Source organism: Dunckerocampus dactyliophorus, chromosome 1 (genome assembly GCF_027744805.1).
Source record: "Dunckerocampus dactyliophorus isolate RoL2022-P2 chromosome 1, RoL_Ddac_1.1, whole genome shotgun sequence".
Lineage (NCBI taxonomy): Eukaryota > Metazoa > Chordata > Actinopteri > Syngnathiformes > Syngnathidae > Dunckerocampus > Dunckerocampus dactyliophorus.
Genome location: NC_072819.1, coordinates 22,369,132 through 22,385,886, shown reverse-complemented (window position 1 = coordinate 22,385,886; position 16,755 = coordinate 22,369,132). Strand labels below are relative to the sequence as shown.

The 16,755-nt window shown below is 41.9% G+C and overlaps 1 protein-coding gene and 1 non-coding gene across 2 annotated transcripts; one reads left to right on the top strand and one right to left on the bottom strand.

The window, feature by feature from the left end:
- Positions 1-206: 206 nt before the first annotated feature.
- LOC129185551 (solute carrier family 46 member 3-like) lies at positions 207-8,203 on the top strand. The gene is made up of 6 exons (XM_054782772.1): positions 207-298; positions 671-889; positions 3,247-4,129; positions 4,930-5,013; positions 5,129-5,285; positions 6,932-8,203. Exons 2-6 carry the CDS (start codon positions 689-691, stop codon positions 7,044-7,046), a joined length of 1,440 nt encoding a protein of 479 aa, XP_054638747.1. The 5' UTR covers positions 207-298; positions 671-688; the 3' UTR covers positions 7,047-8,203.
- Positions 8,204-9,042: 839 nt separating this feature from the next.
- Positions 9,043-9,114, bottom strand: trnaw-cca (transfer RNA tryptophan (anticodon CCA)). Its single transcript has one exon. It is a non-coding gene; the product is annotated as a tRNA-Trp (tRNA).
- Positions 9,115-16,755: the final 7,641 nt, after the last annotated feature.

The following is a 16,755-nucleotide window of genomic DNA, read 5'->3' as shown; positions in this document are numbered from 1 at the left end:
TGGGACGGCGGCTACGCCAAACTCAAACCACTGTAATAAACGTTCGATATAGCTGGATAAACGACAAATATACATACATTACAACAGAATAAAGAGGGGAGTTTTTAACAATGGTGTCGTCCACAATGTGTTTTTTCTAAATGACAGATTTCACTGTCCAATAGAAGCGGTTTTGGGAGGCAGCTGACCAATTGGGTTTAGCGATAGGCGGGACTTGATTGTTTCACAACACACCGATAAGCGCCGCGACGGGTTTCATAGACTGATTCAGATATGACCACAACATCTGCATAAGAAGGTAGGTGTTTTACTACATGCACCGAGACAGACTGAGCCAAATTAAGATGATTTTGTTGTTTTGTTTTGTTCTCTGTGTGTGTACCTCTTTATGCATGCAGCATCCGTGCTCATGGCTGCACATACAGTATACGGAGGAAATGACAGCTTGCTTTGTTTGTGATCATGTCCTTCAGTGCACCCGTGAAAATTAGTGAACAGTCACAAGACAAAAATTAGGTGTAATCCAAACATAACCCTGCCCTGGAAATTGAAGAGGATGTGAACGTCAAACCAAATGTCTTGTGGACAACTTGTCCCTCATTCCTGTTGACACTTTGACCTTCAGTGTTTTTTGGGGGAAACTCGACACTCACATCTTCCTCTGTTGCAGCATCACAGCTAACTGAGGATGAAGGGTCTTTACCTGGTGGAGCCGGTAGTGGCTCTGTACGCCTTCTCCACGTACCTCACCTACCCTCTGATGCAGCAGTATGTGTACAGGCGCCTCTGGCATGACTTGACCAACGGCACCTATCCCATCTCGGACAACACATCCACCTGTGCAGCAAACAAGAGCAGCACTGACAACAACCAGTCCATCTACTTTGAGGCAAGTCAAAAATGTAACCTTGTCTTGGTGCTGCAGCAGAAACAAATACACAGGATGATGAAGATAGTAAAACGTCAAATTTTCTCACTAACTATTGAAGTGAAAGTTGCACACATATGACATGTTGGGTATTGTGTATTTACACAGCCTTGGGTAAACATGCAGTCTTAACAAGGTCCAATACACGAGCTGTGCCAAAGACTATCATGCACTGTTTTGATTTTTCACGTTTTTAATTCATGTAACAACATATTTATTATCGCTTTTGTGTTTCACAACAACATTGCGCCACGCTTGAGAGCTGTTTCTAATATTTTGACACTCTTATTTAGCTAAATGTGGTCATGAAAACATTAGAAACAGCTCTTAGAATGATTTAGCACAAGACTGTCACAATACACAATACAAGACTGTCTGTCTTTGTATTGTATACATATAAGCACCTGGCCTGCAGGAAAATGAGAAAACGTAGCAGGAGGGATCAGTGTTGCCAACTTACCGACTTTGTCGCTATATTTAGTGAGTATTCAGACCCCTCTCGATTCTCTAGCAACAAATCTAGCAACTGTTTCTGGTCTTGTTGAACACTCTAATATAAAAGCATATACCGCTCTTCTCAAATAGTTTTTCAAGAGTTCTTTCTTGAAGAAAGTTCATTTGTATTTCTAAACATATTTGTTGCTTGCTTTTGTCTGTACCACTTATGCGTCATGGGCAATTATGCAAATTAGACAATGACGCCTTCTATCCCCAACAGTCTTGTGGGAAACACTGCTTTTGTACAGCTCTTGCGCGTGTGGTCATAATGATGTGTTCACTGACGATAATATACGTAGATAACATACTGGCTATGAAACAGATATTAATACTGCATATATTATATCCTGCGCAAATATGGTGAGAGTATTGTATTAGACGCCAACTCTAGCATCTGAAAAGCATTTAAGAAACTCTCCTTGTTGTTCTTATGAGGTTATATGATCAATAATTGTTATCAGATGGCTTTTTTATGGGAGTCTCCCCCCCCCCAGGAGCAAAAGGTCAGTTAATCATCCAACATAAATACCAATAAGTCAATAAGTCAAGCATCTGTCAATGTGTTCACATTCCTTCATAAGACGTTCTTTAGCAACACTCAACCGTCTAGAAGAGGACATGTATAGGAGTTGTCTGTAAACACATTCAGCTGCTTCAATTGCTGTTTTTTTTTTTTTTTAAGTTTGGGCATAAATGCAATGCATCAGGTGTTCATTTTCCTCTCTACCAAATTTCACTTCTGCTTTGATCAGATCATGTACCAACGGATGCTTTTCTTGCAGGCCAACGTGTCTCCTTTCTGTGAAATATCCAATGGTCGTGTCGCTTACTTGCAAATGCAAATTCAGAAAAGGGGAAAATGGTGAAAGATCAAAATCTGGAATTTGACACTTGAGCAAAATATTTGGGAAAACGGCAGCTATGAAGTCACACGGGATGTTTGCATGTGCGAGATTTCAGTTCAGTGAACACATTTGGATTTTTGTGGCACCAGCGTCACCATACTGTAGGTGTTGTCACTTCTCATCAATGTTTCTTTGTTTTAATATTAACAGTGGTTAAATTCCATTTCCATAGAAAATGGATGGATGGATGGAACTTGTGTGAGGTATTAGAATGTTAAAAAATCAGACGGTTGCATTACAGTCTTTTTTTTTTTTTTTTTACATTGTAATATTAACAGAGGTCTACTTTCTAGAATGTTAAAATACTTAAAACATCACCTGGTTTCATGGTGGCGGCGGTTTGACTCTGGAACAGATTAAATCTACTGTATTTACATTATTTCCCATGGCAGGATTGTTTGGAAATCCAAACTAATTGGTCGTGTCCACCTGCCACAGTTCACACGGGTACACTGAAGTTGGACAATAGAAGACTATTCCGGTCTGAGTCTCTGATTGTGCTGACTCACCCTGATGGTGGGCTCAGACTTCTGGCAAAAACAACATGACTGTGGCGTCAAACTCGGCCTCCCGAGGGTGTGCATCAACTGTCAAAAATGGATCCTTCTGGTATTTATGGCGATGAATGCAAAATGTTGCTAATAACTCTCGTGTATGCACACACACGCACTTCATTCCCTGTGACAAGCTCAGTGTTGGCTAATGTTTGGCCAATTAAAGAGCCTCTTCTTTTAAGAAAGCTGAAGTGCCTCTTACCATCTCTTCAGGGACTTAAGGTCACCACAATATTTAGGACGCCCTGGACTGTCAGGGGTGTTGACTTTGATGTCAAGTAGGGAGCCACAAAATATGGTCCCATGGGCTGCAGGTTTGAGACCCCTGATCTAAGAGGTGGTGTTACTCTTGTGTTTCCAGGAGGTGCAGCAGCAAGCCTCCCTCTTCTCTCTCTACTCGGAGGTCCTGTCCGCCATCCCCTCCCTGGTGGTCACACTCATGGTGGTGGCCTACAGCGACCGGGGTGGGCGGAAGTTGGCCATCATCCTGCCCCTGGTCGGCACGCTGGCGTACACCCTGGCCCTCCTGTCCGTCTCCTACTTCGAGCTCAACGTCTACATCCTGGTGGGCTGTACGCTTATCTCTGCTCTATGCGGGGGCCTGGGCACCTTCTTGGGGGGCTGCTTTGCCTACATCGCTGACCTGAGCGAGGATGGCCAGCAGAAGACGTTGCGTATTGCCGGGCTGGACTCGATGATTGGCCTGTTGTCGGGCGTGGCCGCCCTGTCGACGGGCTACTTCCTGAAGGCGGCGGGCTTCAACTGGCCCTTCCTGACCTCCGCTTTGTGTCAAGTGCTCATCCTGCTGTATGCCATCTTCATCCTGGAGGAGACAGTCAAGCAGCCTCCCCCCGACGCCGCCAATCCGGACAGGTCCCAGCAGCGCTCGGCCATGCAGCAGATGTTCTACGGGGTCTACCAGATGTTTGCGGGGGCCAGCCCCAAACGCAGGGCGTTACTGATCATCCTGATGTTGATCTTCAACAGCTTCTGCTTCACCTACATTGGCGGGAGCTCCCTTTTTGTGCTCTATGTGCTCAACGAGCCGCTGTGCTGGACCGAGATCCTGATTGGCTATGGCACAGCTTTGTCCACCTGCGTCTTCCTGTCCAGCTTTATGGGCGTGGTGGCCTTCACGTACTGCGGCACGCCTCAGCTGCTGATGTTGCTGATGGGCATCCTGTCTGTGGTCACGGGCATGGTCATGATGGCGTTCTCCAAAACAACGCTAATGGTATTTCTAGGTGAGGAGAAACCTACAGCCATTAAAGTTCTGTGCCTCGCATATTGAAAAACTGTCTCAGTATTGCACGTAACAAACTAGTCTTGTATCATTCCATGATACAAAGCACACAAAGCACACGACACATTGCTGACTCACTGTCATTGCAAGTGCATTTTTTTATTGCGTGTGATTGCTAAAAATAATTCTCCATGAGACCAAAGACAGTTGCAAGTTCCAGCAATTTGACAAAGAAGGTGAGAAGCACTCTCACTCACGCGCACCAGGATGTATGGGAAGTCTGCATCAACAATAAATAATATAAATCTATTAATTTATAATCATTTTATTATTTTTATTGTTTTCTGCATGTGAAACCATCATTATTTTCTATAAAATGTATTTTTTGTTAATATTGTTTTATGTATGGAACAGATTAATTGGATTTACATTATCTCTAATGGGAAAAAGTGGTCTCAGTTTTTGTACGTTTCACTTTTTTTCCCACCTTTTGGAACGAATTAATGACAAAATCTGAGGTCCCATTGGACTTATTCAAGCACAGCTATTATAGCTGAAAAAGCTGGCAACAAAAGTGAGTAGCAAGGTAATTGTGTCTTTACTAGTCAGGCATGGTGTTGGTTGCATGAGTGCTGCCGGCACTGGGGGAGCTGCGGTTCATTGAGTGGAATGAATTACAATGAACATACTGTGACATTGTAATGGATCTCATTCAATGTTTTTGAGCATTTACATGGCATCTGTGTATGGGTTGTTTTTTTTAAAAAACATTTTTTTTAATAAATTTTGCTCTCACCACAGCGAGGGTGTCAATGCTCCTGTCCATCATGCCGTACGCTGTGCTGCGGTCCATGATGTCAAAGATCATCCCCAAATCGGAGCAGGGTGAGCGGCTGCACTGCTTGAGCATCCCCTGAACCGCCACGTTTGTAGACTCTACCAGAGTCCTCTTGTTCTACTCGAAACTACTCGAGACTAAGTGTTTCTCATGCTTGTGCAGGCGCCCTGTTCGCCTGCCTGTCCTTTGTGGAGGTGCTCACGGCCAACGTGTCGGGGGCTGTCTTCAACAGCTTGTACGCGGCCACGGTGGCGTGGTATCCTGGTTTCAGCTTCTTGCTGTCCGCGGGACTCTGCTTAATCCCCATGTTGCTGCTCGGGTGAGTTCAAAGAATATCTTTCCACGTTCTAAGTCAAAATACGTACCCATTTTATCATTCAGGAAGTGTTCTGCTTGGTGGAAACTTGTTTGTAGCTTTTGTAGCTCCACTGAGCCGCAGCGTGGAAAGAAATGCCCACTAAACTGTTCTTGTGTGTGCTGTGTCGCACACTGTAGTGCTGCTGAGTGTGCAAGATGAAACATCTCTAGTGGACTAACATGCATGATTGTTACAAAGTCTGTGCTCTGTTCATCTCACCCTGGAAGCCTGCGGATCATTTATAGACAAATAACACACACGTCGACACGGAAATACACTGTATGGACAAAAGTATTGGGATTGACTTATTAAGAGCTGTGTCCCAAGATATTAGTTCCAACCACAGCGTTTAAGTCGAGATTTTAGTTTAAATCAGAAAATAAATCTCGTAAGTCACTCACACTATACACAAAAGACATGAAAGCCATATAAAATAGAGTCATAAAAACATTAAATACAATTAAAAAAAGAAAACAACTCCTTACTTTTATCCCTGTGGCTGTCTTGCAAGGGGCGTTACAAGAGACGGAGAGACAGCCTTATTGGGAGGAGGAAGTCTCAATAATGAGCCCACTACACGGCTTAGTTATCAGTGTACGTCTCATAGGAGCAGATGCTTTCACATGTTCAAGGACCATCTTTATCCTTCATGCAGCCAATGTCGTTTGGCATTTCTCCACTTTCTGAACATGTCTAATTTCACTTCACTTTTCACTTGCCTTTGCCATCAGAAGAGTCTGCCTCATGTTTGGGAAACATAACAGAGGTTAAAGTTAAGGAGCTAACTAACAAAAGTGACATCGCCCTTCCTCTTACACACGACTACATATTACTCCACCATGACCACGTTAGAACAGGTGGTCCTCGTTTTACAGTATTCCAAGTTCCATTGTTTCGTGGTTGCGTACGCACGCTCATAAATTAATGAAAAACTTAATTTAAGTCAGTAATTTAAGAGACTCGCCCAAGAACTAGTTACAGTGCGGCTCTTCATACTGGGCTGTATTTTAAGATGGCATTTAAGATGGCATTTTAACATTTATTTGGACGAACAAAACAGGCTACAGTCGGCCCAATCGAGCAAAAACAACATCAGCAAAGTCAAATGTGCTCTCTGCATGCAGCCACACACACACACACACACACACAAACACACACAGTGTCACTCTTTAACACTACACGTAACTGCCAGGTTACTGATCCTCTGAAAGAGGCAGCAATAACAAAGCAGTGTAGTGGTCTTAAAATTGATGTGGAAAGATTGCGAGTGCTGTGCATTTTATTTACTATTACTGTTTTATTTAATTCTTCTGTTTAATGTTTTATTTAATGTCCGTCATGTGTTCCATGCACAGTGTGAGCAACTTAGGAGTTAATTTAGCCATCATTTAGGTGTAAGATCAGCCTCACCGTACACCAAAACTCCACTTACATCACAGTATCGGAACGGAACTGGTACTTAACCCAATGACTTTCTATCATTTTCTATAGTATTAATCATTGACGGAACACGGAATGTGGTAAAACAAGGACCTGTCGAGTGCCGTCTTGTCAGCAAGCTTGGAGTCCTGTTGGAAATGAGAGTAACTTGTAACGTATATTTTCAGGGTGGTGTGTGTGATCGGAGTGGACGTGGCCAATGAGGACCTGGGACCAGAGACTTCCCAAGGAGACAAGCAGACATCTGAAGACCAGAACGACCTCAGTCCGCTGCTAACCTGACGACCCCCACCCCCACTCCCTGGCTAATGTCAAAGGCTGCACCTGTCTGCACTGTGCTTTGGAGAACAAGTGACTGTAGGCAGACAGGTTCTGCATCCTCAGGCTATTATTAATATCTATTACTACATTCAGATACTTCCGGGTGGCCCAGCTGCGGCTTCACGGTCATGTGGCATTCAACATGAAATGCAAAAAGGGAGACAAATGTGTTATTTGTGTTATTTATGCAGTGGGTGCTCCCTCAGGGAAATTAGGGTGCCCCCGCAATAGGAATAATCATTTCATAAGAACAAAATGAGTTTGTTTTTTAATGAAAATGTAATCAAAGTATTTTAACTTACTATTTTAATGCCAATGTGTGTAAAGTTCCATGCAGCGTGTTACAGTTGTCTGTCTGTATGTTTGTGTGGGGAAAAAAACATGTGATCTTTCCTGTAGAGACACTCAAGCATTGTTTCTTTTAAAAATACACTCATTTGTCTTCAAACAAACCGATGTCTTTGCAGATTAAAAAAGAGAAACAAAACAAAAGAAAGAATGAATTTGCAAGGTTGGGAAATATTTGTTAAAAAAATAAAAGTCATACATTTTGCAAAAAGAAAGTCATAAGACTAAAATACATAAACTTCATATATTAAAGAAAAAAATACTTTTTTTAATGCTCTTATATGAGAAACAAAACAAAGAATAAAGTTGCAGTTTTGGGAAAATTAGTTTGGGAAAAAGTCATAATATTAAGAGAAAAAAGATACGTAAAGTTGTTTCAACATAAAGTTTAAATATTAAAGAAGAAAAAAAACATTGTTTTAAAGTTGTAATATTAGGTGACACACAAAACAAAAAAAGTTGCAAATTTGGAAAAATTAGGTTGCGGAAAAGTTAAAATATTATTAAAACAAAGTCAAAATATGGTTTATGAACATTATAAAACAAAAAAATGTAAAAGTTAAAATATTTGGGAAACAAAAAACAGGATAACTGGAAAAAATGAGCAACAAATAAGAAGAAAAAGTTAATATTAATACTTTAATATGCTTTTTTCACCGATATTACAAAGCAGGCTGCAGGTTGTTTTTTTCTTTAAATACTGTATATAAAACGTATATATCTACATGGATTAGTTTACATTACAGTGCCTCTCAAATAGTGGGGAGGCCTCCTGGGGGGACGCTGTGAACTGTCAGGGGGGGTTGAGAGATTCAAGAGATTCAAGAGAGTTTTATTGTCATGTGCATAGTAAAACAGCAGTTATACCATGCAATGAAAATCTTATTCTGTTCATTCTCCCAAGAAAAGAAGGAAAACACAAGAAAGAAGAGAGGCAGGGAGGACTTTCAAAATTATCAATTTGTTGTATTCAGCATGCAATTTGACTCTTGAAGACGCATGCATGCTTGACTGCTCACCATTTTGTTGCATTTCGCTGGTTTCAGTCTGTACAGTAAATATAAACATAAAATAAACATAGTAAACATAAATAGATATTATCAGTTTCTCAATAATATTTCAAATCGGGTGGGGGGAGAAACCTTCCTGTTCCCCAGTGAGGGCATGACAAAAAAAAAATTGAGAACCAAATTCCAAATTGGCCCATCCAACCACTAGGGGTCCCTCTCAGCCCTTTCTTCAACACACAACCTCTGCCGCGCATTAAGCAATGTTTCAGAAAGACAGCTCATACTATGTAACAGATTATAAAGCTAAAATAGCTCTCTTTTATGACATTTTGTTCATTTCAATGCTACCAGGGATCTGCCTCAGACACGATTAGCTATATGAACAAAGGTCTTGATGAACAATCATTTATGACGTGTGACAATCAAAAAACCGCGAGGTTATTTTTTGTCCCTGAATCTTAATTGTTCATCTTAACAAAGCACTTTCGACAACTATGAAAACTCTTCTCTGTCCCCATTGTAGAAAGCAAGCTTCATAAAGCCCCACTTGGAGGATTTTGGCGGGGAAGAAACTGACTGCTTCCTAAAATAACCAACGTTGACCTCGACGTGATTTGAACACGTAACCTTCTGATCTGGAGTCAGACGCGCTGCCATTGTGCCACGAGGTCCTTTTTTAAGGCTCATAAGTCACCATTTTGGATGTCTTTGACTGGGTCGTTTCAGTTCTGTGGCAGTACATGCGCAGAGCCCATGCCTGCCAACAATGCACATCGCCTGGCCAAGTTGCCCTCTCTCAGGTGGAACATCGGACCTCTGACCTAACAAACGGACAAAAAAGTCCCGCAGACACACAGCACAATCTTACCAGAAGAGTCCACGTTTTCTTTACATTCTGTATCTGTCCAACTACTTCTACAACCACAATGCATATAAATCAAGCATATAAGGCGGGTGTCCAAAGTGCGCCCTGAGGCCATTTTCAACCCAAAGCTTGTTTTTAATTGCCCCTTCGCATATAGTAAAAATAATAAATTCAGTAATAATGTGTAATGGTAATGGTGTAATTTTATTTGAACATGCATACAAGTCACAATGGAAAACATCACATAATTCAATTCACAGTTCCACATGTCCAAAAGGGGTAGCAAGAAGCTCATTGAATTGTACCCCCCATCCGTTGCACATCTACTGCAGTACATTTATTCACTTCCTGTATTCCATATGTGATTTTTTAATACATAGAAGAATGATAGGGTCATGTTACAATATGATGATGTAATTATTAAGATTTTGGCATAATAAATAGAAATCATATACAATAATCAGTGTAATAATAAATAAATAATAATGAACAGAGACAAACATAACAAAACAAGTTCAAGACTCTTTTTCCTTGTATTTTGCAAACATCAACTGTTTGCATTGTGTCTTGAAATTGCTCATCTTGGTGCTTTGTTTGAGTTCCTTACTCAAGCCGTTCCATAATTTTGTTCCACATGCTGAAATTTCTGTGGGTTTTTAGTGTTGTTCTTTCGCTACTTTAGCTACATTCATTGTGTTAGTACATTTTCCAGTCCGAAATGATAAGTTACTAATGTATGCCAAAGGTCCTACGATGTCCTTGATAACCCTTTTTATTGTTTCCATTTCAATTCCATTACAATCAGTTGATGTTTTTGCTTTACAGTTATTGCCAATATCAGTGTTTTCCTTTTTTGTTACATCAGTGAGAAACACGGAATTAGGATTCCTGTCTATTGTTTATATAATTGGATATTTAGCTTTGCCAGCTATAACACAAAGATAGCCTTAGCACATACTGACCTACATTGGGTTGCTTTAGAGTCTTTAATGTACAAAGTCTTCCATGGACACTGGAAGTCTCGGGCCAGGTGTTTGTAGCCTTCCACCAGATGCAAACATCTGGAGATAAAGCATCCACAGACGGGATGCGAGCGTGTGTGCCCAGACGCACCAGGAAGTGTCTCCTTGAAGGCTTCACATAGAAAATGTCCAAGATGTCAGAACAAAAGCTCAAGGACACTTGACTGTGGCTGAGTGGTTTCCCTTCAGGAAGGAAGCCGATAGGGAGGAACAATAAATTAACCGTAATATCCTTTTTCAAACCCAAACATTGACTATTGCACTATACTTCATGTTTGGCTTCACATCATGTCATCCGACATGGCGGCCATCAAACATGTTTTTCCTGGCCTTAAGCACAAATTTATTTGTACAAAATAACAAACTAACAGAATAAAGAAATTCTGAATGAATCTGTGCCCTCTGCCTTACAAGGCAGCAGCTGTACCATTACACCACCAGGGATTGACAGGTGAGTAGGTGAATCATTCCATTCTATTCTCTTGCTCTGCTGCTTGCTGTCAATCAGCATTGTGGCAACGAGCCCTGTGTCAGATTACTTGTCTATTTTTTCCATTTTTGGGCTGACTTGGTGAGCTATGCCTCATACTTTTGCGCAATTGCAGAGAATGCGCCCCCTTGTGCAAAATGCGGCCTACGCAGAGCGCGTAATCTGCGTCTACAGAGTATTTTCTACAAAAACGTTTGCAATTGTATAGCATGCAGAGCATTGTACTTCAATGTGGATGTTGATCATTTCTGCAGACAGTTTCCACAAGCAGAAGCTCAGCGCTGGTGCGGGCCACGCACACTGAAATATACTTTCATGTTCATAAAACGCTGCAAAGGCTGCAGGTTGTAAAAAAAAAAAAAAAAAAAAAAAGATGTGAATGTGCAGATGTGAATGTGCTGCACGAGTGTGCTGGCTTCATGCTCGCCAGCGTGGCTCTCAGGAAGCTTTATGGCCTCCACTGCCGTCTGCTTTGAGCAGTGACACACTCACTGTACACCTCATTAGGGACACCAGCTCATAAGACTCAAACATTCTCAGATGATGTAAAGAGTGACCGTGCTTGCACAGCACCGAGAGTGTAATCTACATGCTCTAGCAGCAGCGTGATCAGCAGGTTGACTGCAGGTTGATTAGTGCGACCCACTGGAGCAGAACTGCCAAGGCACCCTATTGATTTTCTCCAATCAATGACCTTTTCTGCATCGCACAAAGATGGGGGAGCACTCGTGCTGGTTAAATTCACGTGGCATCTCTCTAAAACCGCCGCTGTGCACAATTGTCATCTTCCAATGACATTGCATTGATAACCGATCAATGACATGATTAATGATAATGTCTCACCGACATACTGTAAATGAAAGGAAACCATGAAATAATACATGAAAAACTTGACTTTTCGGTCAACCAAACTAAAGTATATGACAAACGTGAGTGCTTCCCTCGCTTTTCTGCATTTCAAGTAAATCTGGTGTAGCAGTACAGACTGAGAGTCGACACACAGCACATTATTCCATAAATAGCTGGCAACACAGTAGCAAGATAATTGCGTCTTGTTTACTGTCAAGCATGGCGGTGGTAGCATCAAGGTGTGAGGCTGCATGAGTGCTGCAGGCCACTAAAAATGAGTCAACACACAGCCGTTATTGTCTAAACAGCTGGCACACAAGTGAGTAGCAAGATAATTGTGTCTTGCCCACAGCCAAGTATGGTGGTGGTAGCATGACTGCTGCCGGCATTGGGGAAGCTGCGGTTCATTGAGGGTAAAGATGACTTCCAACATGTACTGTGACACCGTGAAGCCGATGACAGTCTTCCAACATGACAAGGAGTCCAAACACACCTACAAGATGGTCAAGTGTCTTGCTTGACGATGAAGGTGAAGGTGATGGAATGGTCAAGTATGTCTCCTCCACACCTGAACCCAAGTGAGCACCTGTGGGGAATCCTCAAGCCGAAGTCAGGAAGGTGGAGGAGCACAAGGTGTCTAACATCCACCAATGATGTCATCATAGAGGGGTGGAAGAGGATTCCGGTAACCAGAGGCTGCTTAGGGCCCCACTAGCCATTGGGGGGGCCCCCAAACACTGATATGTCAGTCATTACCGAGCAATGGGCCACAGTCCTGGAAGTCCAGAAATGCTACCCTTACTGACATAACAATAGCACCCTCCAGTGGTGTTTACACGGACCTTTAGTCCGTCTCAGGTCCACTTTGTGTCTTTACTCGTCCTAAAAACACATCCATTTTCTTCTCCTGCGCCAACAGACAGGAAAGAAGTAGCCATTTGGCGCCTTTGACTTCCCCGCACCTGGAAATGTGCTCTGTGTGCCAGGATGCTTCCTGGAGTTCAGCTCTCACCAGGAGGCGGGGTGCACAACCTCGCTAGAACACCTAAATCATCCAAATGATCAATCCGAAGTGTACAGTCTATTTTTGCAAGGAAGTTCTTCCTCCAGTTACGGTGAAATACTGTGGCCCCAAGACAAGACCCCTGGTGACCTCTGGGATCTGGCGGAGGACGTGGTGCTGCTGCTGCCGAGCGCAGATGTTGCAGCTGTTGTGCAGCGCGAGCCATGAGGGTGATGCTACGCAGCCGCGCTGCCTCTCTTTAGACGTCATTGATTAGCACGTAATCACACGGCGGTGGCTGCTTTGCGTCACCGTGAACTCAAAGAGGAAAGGAGCGGGAGGGGCGAGGAAGTGCAGGATGACGGCATGGTGTCATGTTTTGGAAAAGAAAAGTTGGTCAACATGCACAGGTGCTTCCAATTATATAATAACCTGCTTTATTCTATTTCATATCAGCAGCTAATTGCCTTACATATTACTATCGTGATACCATGCCATCCTTTGCAGTGTTATCAACATTTATATCATAGATATTTGTATTAAACTGAAGAATGGGGGGCACTTTAATACATTTCGTACATTAAAGATACCAAAAGTAGGGCTGTCAAATTAGTGCATAAATTGTCATCAATTTTTTAATCGCATTAATCTAATTTTCAATCTCTACCTTTACAGATTCTGTATGCAAGTTGCCTTTTTATAAAATCTGTTTTTATGCGTTGGACTTCTTGTGCTTGAGTTGTTTAGGGTGGAAAACAATGGTCAGTCACACCCTGAAACGGATAGTGATTGGCTGTCCTTGTGTTTGGGCTTTTTTAGCATCTGCTGATAGGCTCCCATTGTAGTTGGGAGGGCAAGGTGAGTAGCAGTGAGTATCAAGAGGAGATGTGAAAATGGAGGAGGAAGATGTGACAGTTTTTACATTTCAAAAGCACTCTGAGTAGAGTGATACGCCTTCTTTGTAAGAACGAGTTTGCTTAGCTCAAGCTTAAGCATTTTCAAACCCGCAGACAGCCCGCAAAGCCTTTAGGAAAAAAATTTGGATGCAAATTATTTTCAGGAAAACCTTGCATGCAGCCAGGTTGCAAGAGCAAGGTGGAGGAGGAGTGCGCAAGTTTAAAAGTACACTGCCCGGCCACAATATTTTGAATCTCTTGATAGCGCTATTAATAATATACAGTATCTAATTAACAATCCATTTATTTTATTTTTACAATATGTCAATAAAAATAAGTCATGAGCCAAAAATGGTCCTCAGGCTGCACTTTGGACACCCCTGTCGCATATAACATACATCTGCAAGAATTTTTAATTCATTATTGTATTATATTTATATAAATGTAATATAATACTGTAGGCTATGCATAATAATAAATATACTAATAACTAAAACTAATATATTAAAATATAATAATATATGGCTTGTTTTTTGTTATTTTCTTTGACACTTTCTTTTTTTTGCCTTTTTCTATCATGCCGATGTAACAAAATATATTAGAGACTGATAATGCCGCAATGAAAAACATAATTTACGTTAAGACTTTTCTTCAATGGCTGCATAATAATTATGGTTTGCCATAATGAGCATTCATGGTCTTTATGTCTTGTTTCATGTCACCATGCTGTAACATTTGTCTTTCTGCTTATGGACTTTGGCTCAGGCGGACATTGTGCAGTGGACTCATCGAGTCTTATTTCTTAGTAAACATGTCAGCCATGATAAAGTGTGGACCTTCATTCATGTGCGTGTTTTCCCCCCTTTCTCTGTGACCTTCGGGAGTAATTTTAAGACGCTACAGTCCAGCTTTGATGAGGTCTGCCGTCTGTATTTTAAGAAGAAACGTCTGCTGAGAGCCACCGAGCAGCTGCAAGCACATTACAGCCTGCATGGCTCCACAATGCAACCGTAGTATGTGCACAGCATGGGGCGCGCACACACACACACACACACACACGCACGTTAGGTGCCCATGCACAATCCAAAGAGATGACATATTTTTAAAAAATGGCCTTCACGAAGATATTTTTTTTATTGTCCCTTATTACATTGAACTAACATTTGTATAGTTGTATTGCAATGACGTGTACATGAAGTTCATAGTAATAATATTTCCCAAATATGTAAAACAGTCATATATGGAATATATTGTAAAGCATGATTCTGCAACGTACCAAAATTAGCATTGGAATTTCATGGTATTTCAATTTTGCTTCCTTCAATTTGAATTTGAATTGCAATTAAACTTCCTGTTTGCAACCTCAATTCAAATTAAATTCAAATTCCTGGAATTTCGAATGACGGAGTTGTAAAGTTACTCGAAAAAGTAGACAAATTGAAAGTGGCAAGATATCACACTCGAACCCCGCATTCTTTTGTTTTTCGGTATGTGGCGTTTGGTGGAAAAAGTCTGGACACCCCAGATGTACCGAGTGAAGTGCCGGTGAGTTCCAAAAAAAAAAAAAAAAAAATGTAATGGAAAGAAGACTGACTCGAAAGCAGACATGCTATAAGATTTGTTTGTGTTGGGATAAGAACTTGTGAAGCGCTGTCACTATTAATAACCTCTTCTGTAATTATTTCTTATGTTAATTGCATCAAAATGCTGACTCGTCAAAACTGCAAGCAGCCGCAGCAACACTGGCGTAAACTTTTTCCTGATATTAGGGCCACAGCCCCATAAATAAACCTGATTTCTCATACTGCACACTTTTAACGGTCACATAGTTGAAAGAGCCCAGCTAGCTGGGACCTTTAGCATCCAGAAGTTTCCATCAGTTTGGACCTCCAAGAAACACTAATGCTAGCCGTAAATGTACAGTGAACGAAGAGAGGCTAAATGAGGACAAGGGGGGGGGCTTGGGTGGGCTGTGGCAGCAATAAAAGCCACGTGCACAAAAGAGTGAAATGAGTGAAGAGAGTGGTTGATCCATGTTGACAAGAAGTCACCGCAGTCTCTTCATGGCCTTCCTCTGCTGAGTCGCCTCCAAACACACAGCAGACACCAAACGTCAGCCCAAATCAACACACACTTGTTGACGAACGCTAAGCGAACGCAAGATGTTTCTTCCATCACGCTGCAACATCACCTTTAGCGATTAGCATCATCACCAGTTAAATACCAACTAACTGCTGTACAGGAGAGTCAGTCAGGGTCATAGCCAGTCCTCCTGTGAGTGCAGCACCATCTGCTGCATCTGCTTGGACACTGCACCACTAGCAAGTAGACCATAAAAACCAAAGGTGAAAATTAGGGGTGCACAATTGCAGAGGCGGTCTGCAAGACTTTCTGCGTGAGGAGTGCACAAATACACACTCACTGCTCCGCTGAAATCATCGTATTTAAAATCCAAATAGTTAATTAATGTTATGTTTGTTGCTTGTTCAACACATCAGGGACAGCGGCGTACGGTAATAGCTGTGAACTCTTTATTAGCTAAGCCTTCTGGGTAATGTAGCACGCCTCCACATTAACCAACACATCTCCGAAAATGTATTCGCATTGTAATTATGAATCCGTTTAAATTGTAGGTGAAATTGACTGCAGATGTGAGTGAAATTGTGTAAATATGACTCCATCAGACCGTATAACTCTTTTAACTTGTAGATGTGTATTTGTGTATTTTGATGGGTGGTATATTTTATACGGTACACTAGGTCCCCAACTTACGAACACCCAACTAGCGAACACTCGCCGATACGAACACAAGCCGACTCTTTATATTTTATTTAATTTTGCCTTGTAGTGCTTAGGAATCAGTATGTATACTGCTACTGTACATGCTTGACCAGTAGAGGGCACTGTGACACTGCTAATGGGACCAAGAGGCAACCTTAGAGCTAATGAGACCAACAGACTGGGCAGAGAAAGCGTCCGGTAAAGCTAGGAAAGCTCGGTTTTAGCTGGATGATACAACCCGGACAGAGCGTGTGATTAAAGTTTATGAAGAGTTAATAGGCCTGCTTAATTCTACACCACCCACAGAACACTACCTCTTTTAGAAGAGTCTGCTAACAAGAGTTTGTCCTTTTTTTCAATATCTCCTCCTCCTCCACCACAACCAACGACGTATGCTCGACCACTC